The sequence below is a fragment of the Rhinoraja longicauda genome, chromosome 2, assembly GCF_053455715.1.
Source record: "Rhinoraja longicauda isolate Sanriku21f chromosome 2, sRhiLon1.1, whole genome shotgun sequence".
Lineage (NCBI taxonomy): Eukaryota > Metazoa > Chordata > Chondrichthyes > Rajiformes > Arhynchobatidae > Rhinoraja > Rhinoraja longicauda.
Genome location: NC_135954.1, coordinates 69,977,945 through 69,998,559, shown reverse-complemented (window position 1 = coordinate 69,998,559; position 20,615 = coordinate 69,977,945). Strand labels below are relative to the sequence as shown.

The 20,615-nt window shown below is 43.0% G+C and overlaps 1 protein-coding gene across 6 annotated transcripts in view; it reads left to right on the top strand.

The window, feature by feature from the left end:
• Positions 1 to 20,615, top strand: part of LOC144605442 (RNA-binding motif, single-stranded-interacting protein 3) — a 1,037,045-nt gene that overhangs the window by 911,575 nt on the left and 104,855 nt on the right. For all 6 annotated transcript variants that reach the window (XM_078420726.1, XM_078420737.1, XM_078420711.1 and 3 more), the window contains one exon: positions 17,750 to 17,856. In XM_078420726.1, coding sequence (XP_078276852.1) covers positions 17,750 to 17,856 — 107 coding nt within the window. The remainder of the gene's footprint in view (positions 1 to 17,749; positions 17,857 to 20,615) is intronic.

Here is a 20,615-nt window from a genome sequence, read left to right as displayed (position 1 = left end):
GGCAGTGAGAAAGTCCAGGACCCAGGCACACAGAGGGGTGCTAAGCCCCAGTTCCAGCAGCTTCTCAACCAGTCTGCTGGGGACTATTGTGTTGAATGCTGAACTAAAGTCAATGAACAGCATCCTCACATAGCCCCCCTGGCTGTCCAGATGAGAGAGAGCGGTGTGTAGAACCTGGGAGACCGCATCATCCGTGGACCTGTTCGGACGGTATGCGAACTGTAGTGGGTCCATGTTGCGAGGAAGGAGGGCGCAGATGTGCTTCTTGACTAGCCTCTCCAAGCATTTCATGACAACCGAGGTGAGGGCCACCGGTCGGTAGTCATTTAAACACGCTGGAGAGGCATTCTTTGGCACCGGTACAATGATGGATCTTTTGAAGCATGCAGGGACCACGGACTTTGCCAAGGAGAGGTTGAATATTGTGGTGAGCACTGGAGCAAGCTGAGTAGCACAAGACTTTAGTACTCGCCCAGATATACCATCTGGGCCTCCAGCTTTCCTCGTGTTCACACGCATCAGAGCCCACCTCACCTCATGCTCGGACACCGAGAATGTGTGCACATCCCCGGCGGTGGATCCCCCTCCAGCCTCGCTAGCCAGCGCCCCTTCGGTGCTGTTTTTAGACGGCGAGCTGGTGGTGTTACCCGTCTCAAACCGTGCGTAAAAAGAGTTCAGGTCATCAGCTAAGGAGGAGCCGGCACTTCCGGTTGAGGGGGTTCTGGACCTGTAGCTAGTTATAGTCCGTAGCCCCTGCCAAAGGCGCCTGGTGTCCTGCTGCTCCATCTGTGACTCCATCTTGTCCCGGTACCTCTTTTTTGCATCCTTCACTGCCCTTCTCAGTCGGTAGGACTCTCCCTTGTAGTCGTCCATGTTGCCGGATGCCAGGCCGGAGTTGTAAGCAGCGGTGCGAGCATTCAAGGCCACGCGAATAGACCTGTCCACCCAGGGTTTCAATAGTGCAGCTAATACCATGTGTTGAATACACAAAGAAGATCCATCCATTAACTGTAGAAATGATTTCCACGCTAAGAGCTTTTCAAGGAGATGAAAAATTACTTACAGATTTGTTGCTCATTGATTTGTGAGCATTACTGAATTTGTATTTTTCAGACTTGATGGCAACTTATGAAGTCTGCAGGGTTTGGAATGGTAGAAGGAGAATTGTACGTCCTCAAGGCCTCTGTTGCTCTCAATTATTGATCTGCATCACAACAGGAAGAATGGGGAGAGGGAACACATAGCAGAGCAGCCTGGTTGAAGGAAGAAGAAGGGGTAACTGCGCCTGAATATAGGCCCAATTCATACCTGTTTCCGTAGAATCTTTAGAATTCTCCAACCTGAACCTCAGCATGGGACAATGTGTCAGGACATTTTTATCATAAACCAGAGCCATAATCCTTATGTCGAGTCAATCCGACAGTGGATTCAGTCTGAAGAAGGGTCTCAACCCGAAACGTCACCCATTCCTTCCCCCAGAGATGCTGCCTGTCCCGCTGAGTTACTCAAGCATTTTGTGTTTATAGTGGAGTCAGAACTATGGTTGTCTGAGGCTAAATAGATCATCAAGGCCCTTTCCAGGCTTGATAATGGGTCAGATGTTATCCACAATCTCATTGAGCTTGCCATTGGTGCCCTCAAACAATGCTTCTGCTGCCAGGATCTTCTGGAGTTCTCAAGACTAATTGCCTGCAGCATGGTGCACAGTTTTTCATCCTGCAAGATCTGCCATGGCCAGCAGCTACAGGGAAGGAGGAGCAGAAAAAAGTAAAGAAGGCAACACAAATAATCCTATAAGGGGTTGGACAGGCTAGATGCAGGAAGATTGTTCCCGATGTTGGGGAAGTCCAGAACAAGGGGTCACAGTTTAAGGATAAGGGACCGAGATGAGAATGTTTTTTTTCACACAGAGAGTGGTGCATCTGTGGAATTCTCTGCCACAGAGGGTAGTTGAGGCCAGTTCATTGGCTATATTTAAGAGGGAGTTAGATGTGGCCCTTGTGGCTAAAGGGATCAGGAGGTATGGAGAGAAGGCAGGTACAGGATACTGAGTTGGATGATCAGCCAAGATCATATTGAATTGCGGTGCAGGCTTGAAGGGCCGAATGGCCTACTCCTGCACCTATTTTCTATGGTTTTTATATCACTAAACCTCTAATAAATCCACATTCTCGAGAACAGCCTTCCCCTTGTTGTTGATTGTCACTACTTGCTTGACTAAATAAAATCTAAAGCCTAATTAACATTATAATCCTTGGCAGAAATGGCAGGGAAAAGTGCTGGCTGGCTTGCAGCAGCAAGGGCACTTGCAGAGTGGCAGTGTTGAGATTGTGAATGCTGTCATCCTGATTAAGGAATTATGTTTCGGGGGGGGGGGGGGGGGGGGGGGGGGGGGGGGACGTAGGGATAGGGAATGCAAGGCTTACTTTAAGTTAGAGAAATCAATATTCATGCCAATGGGTTGTAGGCTGCCCAAGCAAAATATGAGGTGCAGCTCCTCACTCTGACAGTGGAGGGGGCCCAGGACATTAAGGTCAGTATGGGAGTGGAAAGGGGAGTTAAAATGTTTGACGCCAGGGAGATCACAAAGGCCAAGGCAGACTGAGCATAGATCTTCAGCAAAATGGTCGCCCAGTCAATAGACAATAGACAATAGACAATAGGTAATAGGTGCAGGAGTAGGCCATTCAGCCCTTCGAGCCAGCACCGCCATTCAATGCGATCATGGCTGATCACTCTCAATCAGTACCCCCGTTCCTGCCTTCTCCCAATACCCCCTCACTCCGCTATCCTTAAGAGCTCTATCCAGCTCTCTCCGCGCTTGGTCTCGCCAATATCCAGGAGTCCACACCTGGAACACACCTGGATGCAGTAGATAAGATTGGAGAAGGTGCAAGTGAACCAGTGCCTCAACTGAAAGGACTGTTGGGGTCCCTGGATGGAGTCAAGGGAGGAGGTGTAGGGACAGATGCTCCATCTCTTGTAATTGCAGGGGAAAGTACCTGGGGATGGGGTGGTTTATGTAGGAAGGGATGAGTTAACCAGTGAGTTGCGGAGGGAACAGTCTCTGTGGATAGTGGAAAGTGGTGGAGATGGGAAGATGTTGCTAGTGGTGGGATCCCGTACGAGTTGGCGAAGATGTCGGAGAATTATGTGCTGTGTGAAATGGCTGATAGAGTGAAAGGTGAGGACTGGGGGGACTCTGTCCCTGTTGCGAGTGGGGGGAGGGGGAGCAGGTGTAGAGCTGCAGGATACCGAGGGCTTGTGTGAGGGCCTCATCTATGATCGAAGAGGAGAACCCCCGTTCCCTGAAAAATGAGGCCACCTCGAATGTCCTGGTATGAAGCACCTCACCTTGGGCGAAGATTGTGGTGAAGACGGAACAATTGGGAGTAAGGGATAAGTCTTTGCAGTATACAGGGGCGGAGGAAGTCTAATCTAGATACCCGTGGGAATCAGTGGATTTTATAATAGACTTCTGTCGATAGTCTATCCCCTGTGATGGAGACGGTGAGATCAAGGGAGGTGTTGGAGATGATCCAAGTGAATTTGAGAGCAAGATGTAAATTGACAGTGAAGTTAATGACGTCCATGAGTTCTGCATGGGTGCAGGAGATAGCCCCCATGCAGTCGGCAATGTAGCGGAGATAGAGTTCGGGGATAGGGCCAGTGTGCGCCTGGAACAGGGCAAATCTGATCATTGCTGTTGTCTATAGCCGTTGCCCATTGGAAAGGTTATTAGTTCTGGATGTGCAAAAGCTCTCATTCCATTGCTTGATTGCATCATTGTGCTGTAAAGAGGGAGGATGACCACCATTCAACAATCTTTACGTCAGGAAGTTTGTAAGCTACTGGAACATGACACATCACAAGAGACAGCTCATTGGCCCTGTGCTAATAGTGGTGTTATTTATGTGCAACTGCTAAAGGAACTCATCCGTACTGTTCATGCCAGAGGGAAAACATGTAACTATAAAATCTATTGCTGTTTGAAACCTCGGAGGAATGTAGCTACATTGAATGTCATGCAACCACCCTTATCACCAATACATTCATTTTGTTTTGACAAACCATGTATGCACACTTTCTGGAGACAGCACACAAGACAGATGATTCACATCTATGTGTGCATAACAAAGTCAAGATTAAAAATTAGCAGAGAAATTTAGCAAATTTATATCTATTTAATGTAAGTAAATTTAGATCTCTGACAATATAGCCAAGGGCTATAGTTCTTGCGAAACTTAATAACCACATATTCAAGCATGCATCTCCAAATGACAGGCAGCCATTTCAATCAAGCCTCCAAGTGAGTGGCTCCAAGTCTCAGCATCACTTGGTTTGCAAAGAATCACACGAAATGTGCCATTTTTCGAAGCACCGTCCACTGTCAATGTATTAAAATGGAGAAGCTGAAAATCAAGCTTTATCATATTATTACATTATCCATTGACATTGAGAATCTTGTGACCTGGTGTCGAAACAGCAACCTTTCTCTCAATGTCAGCAAGACAAAGGAGATAGTGATCAACTTCAGGAAGGAAAGCGGTACTCATACCCCAGTTTGCCTTGATGGTGCCGAAGTAGAGATGGTTGAAAGCTTCAAATTCCTAAGAGTAAATATTTCCGAGGAATAAACAACTTCTCCAGGACCACCCATACTGAAGCAATGACCAAGAAAGCACACCAAGCACTTAGGAGCCTCAGGAAGTTCAGCATGTCTCCAACCACTCTCGCCAACATCGACAGATGTACCATAGAAAGCATTTTATTGGGATGCATCACAGCATGGTTTGGGAACAGCTCCATCCAAGGCCACAAGAAATTGCTGAAAATTGTGGATGCAGCCCAGACCATTACACAAACCAATCTCCATTTCATTGACTCCATTTATACCTCACACTGCCTCGGCGAGGCCACCAGCATAATCAAGGTCAAGTCGTACCCTGGTCACTCCCTCTTCTCCCCTCCCCCATCGGGCAAAAGGTATAGGTGTGAAAATGTACACCTCCTGATTCAGGGACAGTTTCCTCCCATCTGTTATCAGGCAACCAAACCATCCTACCACAACTAGAGTGCAGTCCTGAACTACAATGTACCTCATTGGAGACCCTCGGACTATCTTTGATCAGACTTTACTGGCTTTATCTTGCACTAAATGTCATTCACGTTATTCCCTTTGTCATGTATCTGTATATTGTGGATGGCTTGATTGTAATTATGTATTGTTTTTCCACTGACTGATTGGCAAGCAACAAAAGTTTTTCACTCTACAAGTGACAATAAAATAACCTCAAACTACATTGCGTGACTGAATTCCTTTATCGTATTCAAAATAATTTGTAATAAACAAAAATAAGTACTAGAAAAATCAGAATGGGGAGGAGTGCAGCATTGATATGTTATATAATTGTTATCTTGGTGCTTTTTTTAAGAGGATGATGTGTATTTCCTCCATAGAACCACGTATAATTCTGAATATCTTATTGAGTTGCAATAAGGAGAGAAAGCACTTCTTATATCGTGCACAGCAGTGTGCAGGTGCACTTAATTATGGACACACAAGCTTAACTGTTTCAGTTTACAGACCATTGCAGGCATTTTATCTAACAACTGCTTTTGGTGGATTTCTGGAGAACTTTCTCTCTTCCTATAAACTGGGGATCTTCAATGCACCTCATCAACCAAAGTCACGAGTGGTGCATTTAGTGCACATGTTATCAAAGTTCAGCTTTCCCTCCAGCAAGCTGAAAATATATATGAAATGATTTCTACCACCTATTAAAGTCAATGTGCATATCATTTTTCAGAAGTGCAATCTGACTTTAATCTGTACAACTGGATACTGGCACCAGCACTGTCCAGGTCAAACAAAAGTAATGAGCAGCACAGTAGGTGCTCATTCATCACTGCAAACCCTGCAATGAGCAAACAGCACAAATTAGTTTTATATGAACTCATGGGATGTGGGTGTCACTGGAAACACCAGCATTTATTATCTATCCTCTGCCCTAGAGCTGAATGGCTTGCTAGTCATTGCAGAAAGCAATTTCAATAGTCAATCACACTCCTTTCACAATACCATCGCATATGGACTAGATACGGAACAGAACCAGTCCATCACACAAACAACCCCCCCCCCCCCCCCCCCCCCCCGCCCCCCATTGACTCCATCTATACTCTGGGCTGCCTTGGGAAAGCAGCCAACATAATCAAGGACCAACCCTACCCCAGTCATTCTCTCTTCTCCCCTCTCCCGTTGGGGTGATGATACACAAGCTTGAAAGTACGTACCATCAGATTAAAAAATAACCTTCTTCCCCTCTGTTGAACAGACTCTTGAATGTACATCTCATATGCTGGGGTTGAATTCCCTTTCTTCCTTGTTGAATAACACTGTATTCTGCACTCTTTTTATTTTACCTTTTGCTTTACCTGTTGCACTCATGTACGGATTGATTGTGCCTATTCATACATGCTGTCCCATGGACACCAAATATTCGGTACAGGTGACAATAATAAGCCAATACCAATACCAGTGCAATCGGGTAAAATGAGCAGATTTCTTCTTAAAAGATTTCAGTGAACCATATAGGTTTTTATGATTATCTGATTCAAATTTCATAATCATCACATTCAAGACCAGTTTCTTAAATTGCAGAATTAAATGATTTTATATTCCTTAAATGCTGGACTGAAACTTGCGCTTGTTTTTTGATCATTAGCCCAGACCTTTGCATTACTGATCCAATAGCATTTTCAGTGCATTAAAGTGCCCTCTAATTTGAGCATGGCCATCATGAGTTTAAAGCAGTGTATGCTTTCCATTCCTATCCAATTTTCCCCTCCATGTATTCAGATCAGATGACACATCATAAAACAATGCTTTTACATGCTGCCCTTGTTCACTTTGTCATCACGAGAGTTCTGGATGCATTAACACAATAATTGTTTAGTTTGACTGATAAGCTATGTATGCATTTAATTTAATTTAATTAATGTCTGGTATTCAGGTAGGTTTAATTTCAGTGTTTGGTGATAATTAATATTTGTGAGACAACTGTCTGTTTTGTATACGAGCTCTTGTGTTTTACTGTCTATATTGAATGATTGTCTCAAGTAAATATTATAGGCCATTGATATAGTTCTGTTGGCACAAAACTGAAATACTAATAGCTTTATCAGTCCTGTATAATGCTGCAAATTCATTTCTGCCAACTATAATTAAGGAAATTATGTGGGCTCACATTACTGGCAGATTCTGATTCAGGTTTTACATCTGATTTTACTTCATTGTATTACAGTTTAATGAAAGTGAGGATTGTCTGCTGCATTGCAGTCCCGTTTTCAACTGATTAAAATTGGCGATTGTCCTTTCAGCTTTTTTTATTCGAAAAATAGTCAATGTAAAAAGTGTATTATCTTTGAGATTTATAACTTGCCCACTTAAAGACTCCGATGGTCCACTGCTAATCTCATATTTCTCAATTGTAAAATCATGCAAGGATTCATTAGGTTAAATCCTCACCCTCATTTAGAATCCCTTCCCCAGAAATGACATTTATGGAGCAAACAAGCAAACTTTTCCACATTAATACATAATTATTTGTGGTCAGAACAGACAATTGTGAATTGGCAGCATATTACTCCATGCCCGATTCCCTTCTGTATTTCAATGAAAATATAATAATTTGGGTTACAAAATAGATCGTCAGTTTTTCTGATCAGAGATTAATCCGTCCAAGGACCCCAACAGTTCTTTCAGTTGAGATAGAGGTTTACTTGCACCTCCACCAACCTCATCTACTGTATCCGCTGTTCCAGGTAAGGACTCGTATATATCGGCCAGACCAAGCGTAAACTTGGCGATCATTTCGCTGAATACCTTCGCTCCATCCGCCTAGGCCTAAGCGATCTCCCGGTTACTAAACTCTTTAACTACCCCTCCCATTCCCAAACGAACCTTTATGTCCTGGTCCTCCTCCACTGTCAGGCCCAACACAAATTGGAGGAATGGCACCTCATATTTCACTTGGGCAGCTTACAACCCAGCGGTATGAATATTGATTTCTCTAATTTCAAGTAACCTTTGTTTTCCTTCTCTCTCCGTCCCTCTCTAACCCTAGATCTCTGACTAGTTTCACTGTCCTCCTGATTAAATTTACTATTTGTATGCCTCATTGTCACCTTCCCCTCAGCCAACAATGAACCATTCTACATTTCCTTGATCATCGCCTGCTTTGATCTGTCGTTTTCACACCTTTCCCTTTCCATATCTCTTGTTTCCCTCTCCCTTGACTCTCAGTCTGAAGAAGGGTCTCGACCCGAAATGTCACCCATTCCTTCTCTCCAGAGATGCTGCCTGTCCCGCTGAGTTGCTCCAGCATTTTGTGTCCATCTTCAGTTTTGCATTATTGCTTTTGATCAACTCCATACCCTTAGAGCTTTTGAATCTTATTTCTCTTGGCAAGATTAAGAAAGAGGTATACAAGAGTCAGTTTATGTGTACTAACTTAACAACACTGAAAATATTGAAATCCTACTTAAATTGACGAAGAGGATTGGTGCTTATATGGCATAATCAAGAATGTTGTGCACTGACTGATGGATCAAAAATTAAAAGGGCATTCACTTCATTTTGTGAAAATTAAACCTTGTAAGTTATTACAGAAACAACACCTCACTTCATAAGGGTTAGCTAACATGCAGATTGCTTTATTTCATAATTCAATTTGAAATCAAAGCCGAAGCTTGTCTGAAAGTGGTCCACAATTCTTCCATAGTTCCCTTCAACCATGGTTTAATTACTCAATCAATCATAAATACATGGTCGATGCTGGAAAATGTGAAGTTATCCACTTTGATAGGAGAAACAAAGAGAGAATCGCAGTATTTAAATGGCAATAAATCCCAAAATTGTTGTTGATGACCAAAGATATCTGGGAGTCCTGGTACCCATTGAAAGTAAGCATGCAGATATGTCAAGCAGTTAAGAAGTGCAGTGATATAAAGGCCTTCATTACGAGTGGTTTTGTGTTTAGGATATCTTCTACAATTATACAGGGCCTTGGTGCAATCATAACTGGCGAATTCAGTGCAGATGATTGATGTAGAGGAAAAGCAACAAAGGTGCCGTTGGTCCATCAGTAGATTAATGTTCTGTCCACTGCCCTCTACAAATGCTGCCTGGCCTGCTGAGGTCCTCCAGCAGATTCTTTTGTCCTAAGGGCTCACCACATTGATTCATGGGATGGGGGAATGGGAGAGTATGAGGAGTGCTTGACGCTACTTGCACTATTAGATGAAAGCAAGGAAATCTCATTGAAATGTATAAACCTGCCTGTCTAAACTGGCTGGATTGAGGGAGAATGTTTACTCTTGCTGACTTCAGGCTTATTAATGGCACATGTACTGAGGTACATTGAAAACCTTTGTTTTGCATGCTATTCCATACATACACGTAAATAGTATCAGTTCAAACTTAAGTACAATAGATAGAGCAAAGGGGAAGATGCAGGGAGCTGAATATAGTTTCTCAGCCTTGTTGCGCATCAGTTCCAAAGACAAAGTCCAATATCCTCAATGGGGTAGAGATTAATTGTACAGTACCCTGACTTATGGATGATCCATTCAAATGCCTGATAACAGAAGGGAAGAATCTGTCCTGAGTTTGGTGGTGCACGCTTTCAACCTTCTGTACCTTCTGCCAGATGGGAGCAGGGGTGGGACAAATCTTTGATTATTTTGACTGTTTTTCCGACGCAGCATGAAGTGTAGATGGAGCCAATCGTGGGAGGTCTGGTCTGTGTGATGGTTGGGCTATATTTACAACTCTGCAATTCCTTGCAGTCTTGGGCAGAGCTAGTCCCAAACCAAGCAGTGATGCAACTCGACAGTATGCTTTCCATGGTGCATCTGTAGATGTTTGTAAGAGTCACCTGAAACCTGCTGAATTTCCTCAGTCTCCTCAGGAATAGAGGCGTAGGTGTGCCTACTTGGTTGTCACATCAACATGGTTGGTCCATGACAGATTATTGGTAATAATGCCAAGGAGTCTTGAACCAAGGATCATTGGTTAGAATAAGGAATTGGTTCTTTAGGAATTATGTGCAGATGTATTTCTTCTCCAGCATGTGGTGAAGCTGTGGAATTCACCACTACAACATAGGCCAGTTTGCTGAATATATTTAATATATGGATGTCCAAAAAGTCAGCAATGGACATAGGAAGAAATTGAGAACATGGCTTTGTGATAGAGGATTGGCCATGATGGAATGGAATGGCATATCAAGTTCCTGTTTCTATTTTCCTATTTTTTGTATGATTTATAAACAACAGTGATTCTATTTGTAAAAGCTTTACTTTCACCCACACTGCATGATGGAAAGTATCGCTTTCAAAATAGTTGAATGCACTGCTGGCAGCGTGCCATGTCTGCTTGTCATACACATTAGATGATTGGAGGCACAATACATTCATCTGTGAGTGAGTCCGCTTGTCAGAAATCGATACATGGAAAACCGAACTTTAGGTAGCATTATCTTTCTTGTTTTCTTAGGCCATATTACCAGCTTCAACCTTTACTCAATGCAGAAAAATATGCTTGATTGTGCCCCATACCCAAACAATAGCAAATGAAGCTTCAAATATGCTTGTATTTGAAGGAAATTGTGCAGAGCCTTCACTGCATGCTGGCACAGATTCACAATGCAGTTGAATGCAGAATTCTGTTTAATTTTAGATTTGAATTTATGGAGGTGAAAATCAGCTACTTTAAGTGCATGAATAAATCAGATCTTGGAATATAATCCTTCTGATTAACTCACAGCGCTTAGCTTTATGAGGAATCCCTCTGAGATGTAGCTAACAGGAATGAATCGGCAATAGGCTTTTACCTCTCGCATCACTTGCTCCTACCACGATCTTTTACAGCAATAAGAAGACAACAGAATACAGTGAAAAATTTGTATCAAGTTTGTGTGCCTGTCCACGAATAATTTTAATTATTTTCTGGACAAAGTACTTTATCCAAATGCATCATAGCATAATTGTACAATTCTCACCATGGGCACAGTAAGGAATAGATGCCCTCATATAAGCAGAAGCTGGAGATTTTACAATTGATTTCATTGCATTCCATTAATCAACCTGTCAAGTGAAATGCATCGAAACGATGATTAAAGAACAATGCTCTCCATTTTTGGAACCCTCTGTGAAAATATGGCTTGAGAATTGATATGATATATAATCAATCTTTCAGATCTCCACTGCAACGTTTATAAGTGACAGTGGATAACGTAGAGCCTTTTGTGTTTGTATAATTTTTGTGTTTTGTGCAATTGTGTTTTATTTGTTTTGTGCAATTCATTTAGTGATTTTAAAGTTGTCAGCATCTTTAGCTGGCTATACTATAAATGCCTCATGAGGCTTGGTATTATTGGCTTGAGGACAACAGAGTTTTACTCGGAGTTTGGGAATTCAGTAAACATATTTGTTGGCAAAAAATGCCCTAAATTGGTTATTTTCCTGAAAAATAATTGATCCTTCGGTGGTTGTTTGATGATAACCCTGCTTTTACATGACCATCACACACACCAACCTTCCTTCCATTGACTCCATCTTCACATTGCTTCAGCAAGGACACCAGCATAATCAAGGACCAGTCTCACCCAGTCACTCCCTCTTCTACCCTCTCCCATCAGGCAGGAGGTACAGTAGTTTGAAAATGCACACCTCCAGATTCAGGAACAGTTTCTTCCCAGCTATTATCAGGCAACTGAATGGTCCTCTCATCAGCTTGAGGGCGATCCTGGCCTCCCATCTACCTCATTGGAGACCTTTGAACTATCTTTAATCGGACGTTATCCGACTTCAATGTTATATCTTGCACTAAATGTTGTACCTTTTATCCTTTATCTGTGCACTGTGGGAAGTTTGTATTCATGTATAGTCTTTTCTTGTACTGGATCGTAAGCATACAAAAGATCAAAGCAGACAATGGTCAAAGAAATGTAGAATGGTTCATTGTTAACTGAGGGGAAGGTGACAACGAGGCATACTATCAGTAAAATCAGAAAGATAATGAAACTATTCTGGAATTAGCAGTTCAAGCACATGATTGAGGGTGAAACAGATGTCAACAAATGAGGCTGAGGATCTTTCAGAAAAATTATACGTGACACTTTGTCCAGAGTCTTTTTGGGACCCGATGAAAGTTAATTGTTTCCTTTCTAGAGATGGTGGGGGTTGCATTTCCATGCATAGTTCCTGATCATCTCATTTATCTGGCAAGGACACCTTATTTTTCACCGCAGTGACAATCATTCACTTCCAGATGTCAGGAGTGAGGACATTTCATCATGTTTTCCTTTTGTACCTTGCGAGCAATTATCTTTTCACATTGAAGATCAAGTCACCTCAGGTGTCCAGTTCACCTCTCACATAACAACATATGGAAAAAAAAGCAGGAGTAGACCAATCAGCTCCTTGTGTCTGCTCCATCATTCAGCAGGATCATCAATGTCCTTTTACTTCAGTATAACTTTCCTACACTAGCCTTGCATCCCATGATTTATTTAATATCTACAAATCTATTAATCTCTGTATTGACAATGCTCAGAGCCTCCACTGCCATATTTGGTAGGAAATTCAAAAGTCTGAGTGAAATAATGTCTTCTACTTTCAGTCATAATAGCCTGCCCCTTATTTTAAGACTGTGATTCCTGCTTATAGGTACTCCAGCTAGAGGAAACCTCTAACTCTGTAAATATATTGTAAAGTTCAAGAGATGAAAAAGTATGGAAATATGGTCTACCAGTAGTTTCAGCATCATACTGCATCTCTTTCCTCCTGTCTAAATTATTTCATTCATGTGTTACACCAACTAAACCATATTTAGCATAAGTGCCTGGGAGAATGGAAAATGTCTCGTGGCATTGATTTTCTTTATTTCAGTGTGCTCAGCATTCTGTGTGTCCTTGGGATAAGCTCAGCTAAACGGGTCCGCTGTGTGCATGCTTTTGTCTGGATAGCAATAAATCTTTACATTGTACACCTGCAACCTTACCAAGCATTTCTGTAGTTTCTTTAGTGATTGTGGAAGTGCTTTACAGTAATGATCTCAAGTGGTTTGTGATCACTGAGTACATACAAAGTTCTACCATTGGTGTTTGTAGAATCCCCTCCAATCAGATCACAATAAACAGCTCTCCAATTTGTACATAATGCATCACCTCTTCCATCAGTTTTCTGCTTATATGTTCTATAAAACTGAATGCTTGGTGGTAGGACTGTCAACTGTGTTTATTGGTTTTACCTTTCTACATCATTCTCTTTAAGAGCACTGGAGCATGCCTTGGCGATTTAGGCTATTGCTGCTTTCTCTCAACTACTCTTGATGGTGTTTGCCTATTCTATGAAGACATTTACGTATTCTTATGAAATGTGTGAGGTTGAAGTAATGCTATCATTGATGCTAACTTTGTGACCCGTTCTTGGCATGTCTTTATTAGTCCCATCTGCTGTCATAGAACAAGTATAGGTGTGACATTTTCCAAGTCTACAAAAGTGGTGAGTCAGGTGACAGTGTGGTGAAGAAGATATTTAGCACACTTGTCTTCATTGGGAAAGGTATTGAGTCCAAAAATTGGAACATTGTGATGTGGATCACTGGTCGTTGGTGTGACCACACTTAGAGTGCTATTTGCTGTTCTGATCACCCAGCTGTAAGAAATATGTCATGAAAGAGTGGTGGATGTATGGAACAAGCTGCCAGAGGAGGTAGTTGAGGCAGGGACTATCCCACATTTAAGAAGCAGTTAGACAGGTGCATGGATAGGACAGGTTTGGAGGGATATGGACCAAATATCCCAGAATGGCCCTGCAGAGAGTAGTGCGTTCGGCAGAACGCACCATGGGAACTACACTCATCCCCCTGCAGGACCTATACATCAGGAGGTGCAGATCCAGAGCAAGTAAGATCATGAGGGACCCCTGCCACCCCAGTAACGGACTGGTCCAGATGCTACGATCAGGCAAACGCCTCCGCTGTCACGCTGTGAAAACGGAGAGGATGAGACGGAGCTTCTTCCCACAGGCCATCAGGACTGTCAACTTTTATAACCCCAGAGACTAAATTTTTGTCGACACTAATAGTAACTTATTTACTTTATTTATATGCTGTAACTGTAATTCTTTTTGTGCACAACCCGCAGGCATTGCCACTTTCATTTCACTGCACATCGTGTATGTGTATGTGACAAATAAATTTGACTTGACTTGACTTGAAATAGTCGGGATCGAACCTGGGTCTCCGGCGCTGAAAGAGCTGTAAGGCAGCAACTCTACCGCCGCACCACTGTGCTGTATTTGTTTAGGCAGGATGTGCTGGCTCTGGAGAGGGTCCAGAGAAGGTTTACAAGAATGATCCCAGGAATTAGTAGGTTAGCTCTTGATCAGCGTTTGTTGGCACTGGGCCTATACTCGCTGGAGTTTAGAAGGATGATGGGGGGGACCTCATTGAAACATCCAGAATCGTGAAAGGCCTGGATAGAGTGGATGTGGAGAGGATGTTTTCACTAGTGGGAGAGTGTAGGACTTGAGGTCATAGGCTGAGAATTAAGGGACGTTCCTTTAGGAAGGAGATGATGAGGAATACCGTTCGTCAGAGGGAGGTGAATCTGTGGAATTCTTTGCCACAGGCTGTGGAGGCCATAAGTGGTTATTTTTAAGGCAGAGATAGATTCTTGATTAGTACGGGTGTCAGAGGTTACGGGGAGAAGGCAAGAGAATGGGGTTAGGAGGGAGAGATAGATCAGCCATAATTGAATGGCGGAGTAGACTTGATGGGCCGAATGGCCGAATTCTACTCCTATTCCTTATGACTTAATGATCAAAGGTACTTACACAGCATATTGTCATCCAATATACATATATTGGATTAATATATATATATAGGATTAGGCTGTTTGCCCCTTCAAACCTGATCTACCATTGTATTGTGGCAAATCCCTTGTCTCGATATCAAATTCATGGATGCCTTTTATCTGGAAATATCTTTTATCCAGCCATTGCCTTGAACCTATTCAGTATCTTGCACTCCTGTGGTAGAGACTAGTGATCACCCTGTACACTAACGCTATCCTACACACTAGGGACAATTTGCAATTTTATTAAAGCCGATTAACCTACAAACCCATGCGTATCGGAGTGTAGGAGGAAACCGGAGCAACCAGAGGAAACCCACGCAGTCACGGGGAGAATGTACAAACTCCGTGCAGACAACACCCATAGTCAGTATCGAACCCAGGTCTCTGGCGCTGTGAGGTAGCAACTCTACCTGAGTTACTCCAGCATTTTGTGTCTATCTTTGGTGTAAACCAGCATCTGCAGTTTCTTCCGACACATTTTGTCCTTTCCCCACCTCTCTTCCCACTTTCTCCCCACTTCTACAGTCGATCTGAAAAAGTGTCCTGACCCAAAATGTCACCTGTCATTCTCTGAAAATGCTGCCTGACCTGCTGAGTTCCTCTAGTACATTGTGTTCATTTTGCTCAAGATTCTAGCATTCACGATATATATATATAGGAATCAAGAGGTTCTTCTGCAGTTGTATAGGACTCTGGTAAGACCACATCTGGAGTATTGTGTACAGTTTTGGTCTCCTAATTTGAGGAAGGACATCCTTGAAATTGAGGCAGTGCAGCATAGGTTCACGAGATTGATCCCTGGGATGGCGGAACTGTCATATGAGGAAAGATTGAAAAGACTAGGCTTGTATTCACTGGAGTTTAGAAGGATGAGAGGGGTCCTTATAGAGACATATAAAATTATAAAAGGACTGGACAAGCTAGATGCAGGAAAAATGTTCCCAATGTTGGGGGAGTTCAGAACCAGGGGCCACAGTCTTAGAATAAAGGGGAGGTCATTTAAAACTGAGGTGAGAAGGAACTTTTTCACCCAGAGAGTTGTGAATTTGTGGAATTCTCTGCCACAGAGGGCAGTGGAGGCCAAATCACTGGATGAATTTAAGAGAGAGTCAGATAGAGCTCTAGGGGCTAGTGGATTCAAGGGATATTGGGTGAAGTTGGGCACAGGTTACTGATTGTGGATGATCACCCATGATCACAATGAATGGCGGTTCTGGCTCGAAGGGCCAAATGGCCTCCTCCTGCACATATTTTCTATGTTTCTAAATACTGGCAGGTGGGACTAGTGTAGCTGGGACATGTTGGCCGGTGTAGGCAGGTTGGGCCGAAGGGCCTGTTTCCACACTGTATCACTTACTCTATGACGTTGGAAAGGGTGCAAAAGAGATTAACCTGGATGTTTTCTAAACTTGAGTTATAGGGAAAGGTTGGATCCGCTGGAACCTTTTTATTTGGAGCTTAGGAGGCTAAGCTCCAAATCTTATTGAGATGTGTGAGATCATGAGGGGTATGGATAGAGGGAACAGTCACAAACTTTTTCCCAGTGTAGAGGATTCTAAAACAAGAGGGTATTCACTTATGGTGAGAGGGAAGAGATTGAAGAGGGACCTCGGGAGCAACTTTATCCCTCAGAGGGTAGTCCATATCTTAAATGAGCAGCCAGTGGAAGCTATGAAGCCGATGCAATTACAACTTTTAAAAGACATGTACATATTTATGGATGGGAAGAATTTAGAGGGATAATATGGGCCAAATGGATGCAAATGAGACTAGGCCAGTAGCCAACTTTGTCAGCATGGACAAGGTGGCCTGAAGGGCCTGTTTCTGTGCTGCACAGCTCTACGACTAGAGGGAAACTTAATGGTGAAGCAGTTGAAGGTCATAAGGTCATACATGATAGGAGTAGAATTAGGCCAATCGGTCCATCGAGTCTACTCCGCCATAAAATCATGGCTGATCTATCTGTCCCTCCTAACCCCATTCTCCTGCCTTCTCCCCATAACGTCTGACACCTGTACTAATCAAGTTGGGCTTGGTTGGGAAGATGGTTGGGCTTGGAACAGTCCTATTGAGGAGCTCCTGCACTCTTTGTCTCGCTGAGTTTTGATACTGGTCAGTGGAGAGTTTTCTCCTTGAATTTCATCAGGGCTCCTTGACACCACATTTGACTATATGTTTATTGTCAAAGACAGACACCCTTATCTCAACCTGATTGTAAACTAATCATAAATTTGTGCTTACAAGTGTTAATTATTACAGTATTTGACTTCAGATACATATTGAATGTGAGAAAACTTCAAAGGAGTTTATTATTTGGGTTTAAGTATATAAAGCTCTTTTACAAGACATAAGTGTGATTTATCACTTTGTGGGAAATATATTCAGAATGTGTAATAAAGAAAAGAAAATGAAAATAAAGTTAAACTCAGGATATTCCAGTTGTAAAAATACAAAATAATTTGACAAACAATCTGGGGGAAGTGGTGTTGTTCAAAGACATTTTCATGTTTTACATCTGGAAGACCAGATAAAAAAATGCAGGTGGGTAACCCTCATCTGCCTTCTGGAACACCTTATCTTTTGTAATATTTGCAGGAATTTGTCAGACACGGGTGTGGAATAATCTAAGCTTTTGTACTCCGCATCAGCGTTTTGAAGTTTGAACAATTTGTATGGTTGTTGGCATTTCATGTGAAAAGACCGACAGTATCTGTTTTAACAAGCTGTACTTCAAAAACATTCAACACATTAAAAAAAAAGTACTTCTGCTGATATAATCATTTTGCCGCTGTTAACGTGGCCTTGGTTGTGTTCCTTTGCAGCCCCCAGTGAGCCTTTGCTGTGCAAATTTGCTGATGGAGGGCAGAAGAAAAGACAGAATCAAAGCAAATACACACAAAATGGCAGGCCGTGGCCCAGAGAAGGAGAGGTGAGTTATTGTGTATGATTGAAGTTCTAAAAGAGATTGTAAGGTCAGTGCTAAGGCACTGTCACATGTTTATTATTTTTTCCTCCACTGTCAAAGGGATTGTTAATGTATTCGTTATGATGAAAACAATGATAAGAAAAGGTAGCTGATCCTGCACAATAGCAAGTCTGTGTTGAAGCTGCTAATTTAGAAATGCCATCACTAAATCAAGTCAAGAATCATTGAGCTGTAACTGTACATGTTCAGTTTTCCATCCAATGCGTGTGCTTTTTTTATCAGCCATAACAGCAATCATTCAATGAAGCATAGTTACAGAATAAATGATGGCCGTTCAGCCCATGAAAAACATGCCAGCTCGCTGAAAGAGAAATTAGTCTATTTCCCTGCTCATTCCATGAAGCATCACAAATTACTTTTCTTCAGGTGCCTATCCTTTTCTCTGTTGAGAGCTTTGATGACTCCACTTCCACCATCTTTACAACCACTGATGTCCAGATTACCAATCTCTGCATAAAATATTTCCTTCTCCCATCCCTCCTGTATCTAACTAAGTCTGGAGCCATCCGATTAAGTAGGAGCATTGAGTATGAAAGTCAGCACAAAATGTTGCAAATTTATAGGTCTTTGATTTGGCCACATTTGGAGTATTGTGTGCAGTTCTGGTCACTGCAGTACAAGAATAATTTGACGGCCTCAGAGAAGATGCCGAGGTTGTTTATCAGAATGCTGTTTTCATCTCATCACTTCTGGCGCCAGCTTCCATTTTATTGTTTCCCAACCCTGCACTATTTGCTTTATCTCCTCCCCAAAATTCACAAACAGGACTGCCGTGGCAGACACATCATCTCTGCCTGCTTCTATGCCACTGAACTCATCCCCACATGCATTGTTTCCATCCTATCCCCCCTAGTTCAGTCCCTTCACACCCACAATTGAGACACCTCACATGCTCTTCAACTCTTCAATAACTTTCATTTACTGGGCCCCCATTGCCTCATGTTTACCATTGATGTCCAGTCCCTCTGCATCTTCATCCTCCATCAGGAAGGTCTCACAGCCCATCAGTTCTTCCTTGAACAGAGAGCCAATCGGTTTCCTTGGCGGAACTACTTCTCACCTTCAACAACTTCTCATTTGACTCCTCTCACTTTCTCCAAGTTAAATGTGTAGCTATTTGCCCAAACTATGCCTGCCTTTTTGTTGGTTATGTCAAACAGTCTGTGTTTCAAGCGTTCACTGGCATCATCTCTCAGTTTGTACCCTGTGACTGTCTTGGAGACAATCGACTGATGTCTACTACAGACCTACAGACTTCCACAGTTATCTGGACTACACTTGCTCCTACTCTGCCTCTTGCCAAGGCGCTATTCCCTGCTCTCAATTCCTCCATCTCCGCTGTATCTGTTCCCAAGATGAGGCTTTCCTTTTGAGGACATCCGAGGTGCCTTTCATTAGTAAACATGGTTTCCATCTGTTGTAGATGGATCCCTCACCCACAATCACCTCTGTGTCCTACTTTCGGCTCTCACTTCACCTCTCCCCATACTCTGTCCAAGGATAGAGTTCCCCTGGTCTTCACCTTTCACCCCACCAGCTTCCACTTTAAACACATCATCCTCTGACATTTCCGTCACCTCCAACATAATCCCACCACCAGTCACATCTTTCCATCTCCACCTTCCACCTTTGGCAGAGACCATTCCCTCTGCAACTCCTTGGTTAACTCATCCCTTCCTATCCAAACCACCCTCTCACTAGCTACATTCCCCAGCAACCGCAAGATGTAACATCTGCCTCAATACCACCTCCCTCGTCTCCTTCCATCAACACCAGCAGTCCTCCCAGGTGCACTTCCTCCAACCTCATCTACTGCATCTGATGTTCCGGATGTGGCTTCCTGTACATCGACAAGACCGAGCATACACACGGTGACTTTCGGCGAACACTTGCACTTGGTTCACCAAGGCCTATTGAATCTCCTTGTTGCTAACCACTTTCACTCCCCTTCCCGTTCCCATGCTGACCTTTCTGTCCTTGGCCTCCTTCATTGCCAAAGTGAGGCCACACATAAACTGGAGAAACAGCACCTCATATTCTGCTTGGGTAGCTTACAACTCAACGGTATGAACATTGAATTGTCCAATTTTAGGTCATCTCTAACAACCCATTACTCCTTCCCCTCTCTTTTCTCCCCACTCCCCTCCTCTGTGTCCCAGCTAGTCTTGCACCAATTTCTATCCTTCCCTCCCCATCCTACATTCCTTCCTCTGGCTTCACAATTTGCAACTCTTCAATCCATCTAACACACACCTCCTGCTTTTATCTCTGGCCTTTGCTCCATCCATCTGCCTATCAAAAACCCTCCTTCACCTGTGTCCACCTGTTACTTGCCTCACTATGTCCTGCCTCTCCTTTCTTTGCTTTATTCCCTCCCCCCCTCAGTCAGTCTGCAGAAGGGTCCTGACCCGAAACATCTCTTATCCATGTTCTCCAGAGATGCTGCCTGACTCACTGAGTTACTCCAGCACTTTGTCCTTTGTCTTTCAACGGAATGCCTACATTAGAAGGTATCAGCTATAAGGAGGTGTTGGACACCTGGATTGTTTTTTTTCTGGAATGTTGGTGGCTGCGAGAAGATCTGATAGAAGTATGTAAAATTATAAGTGGCGTAGATAGGGTAAATAATCAGAACCTCTTTCCCAGGACGGAAATATCAAAGACTAGAGAGCATAACTTTAAGGTGAGAGGGACAAAGACTA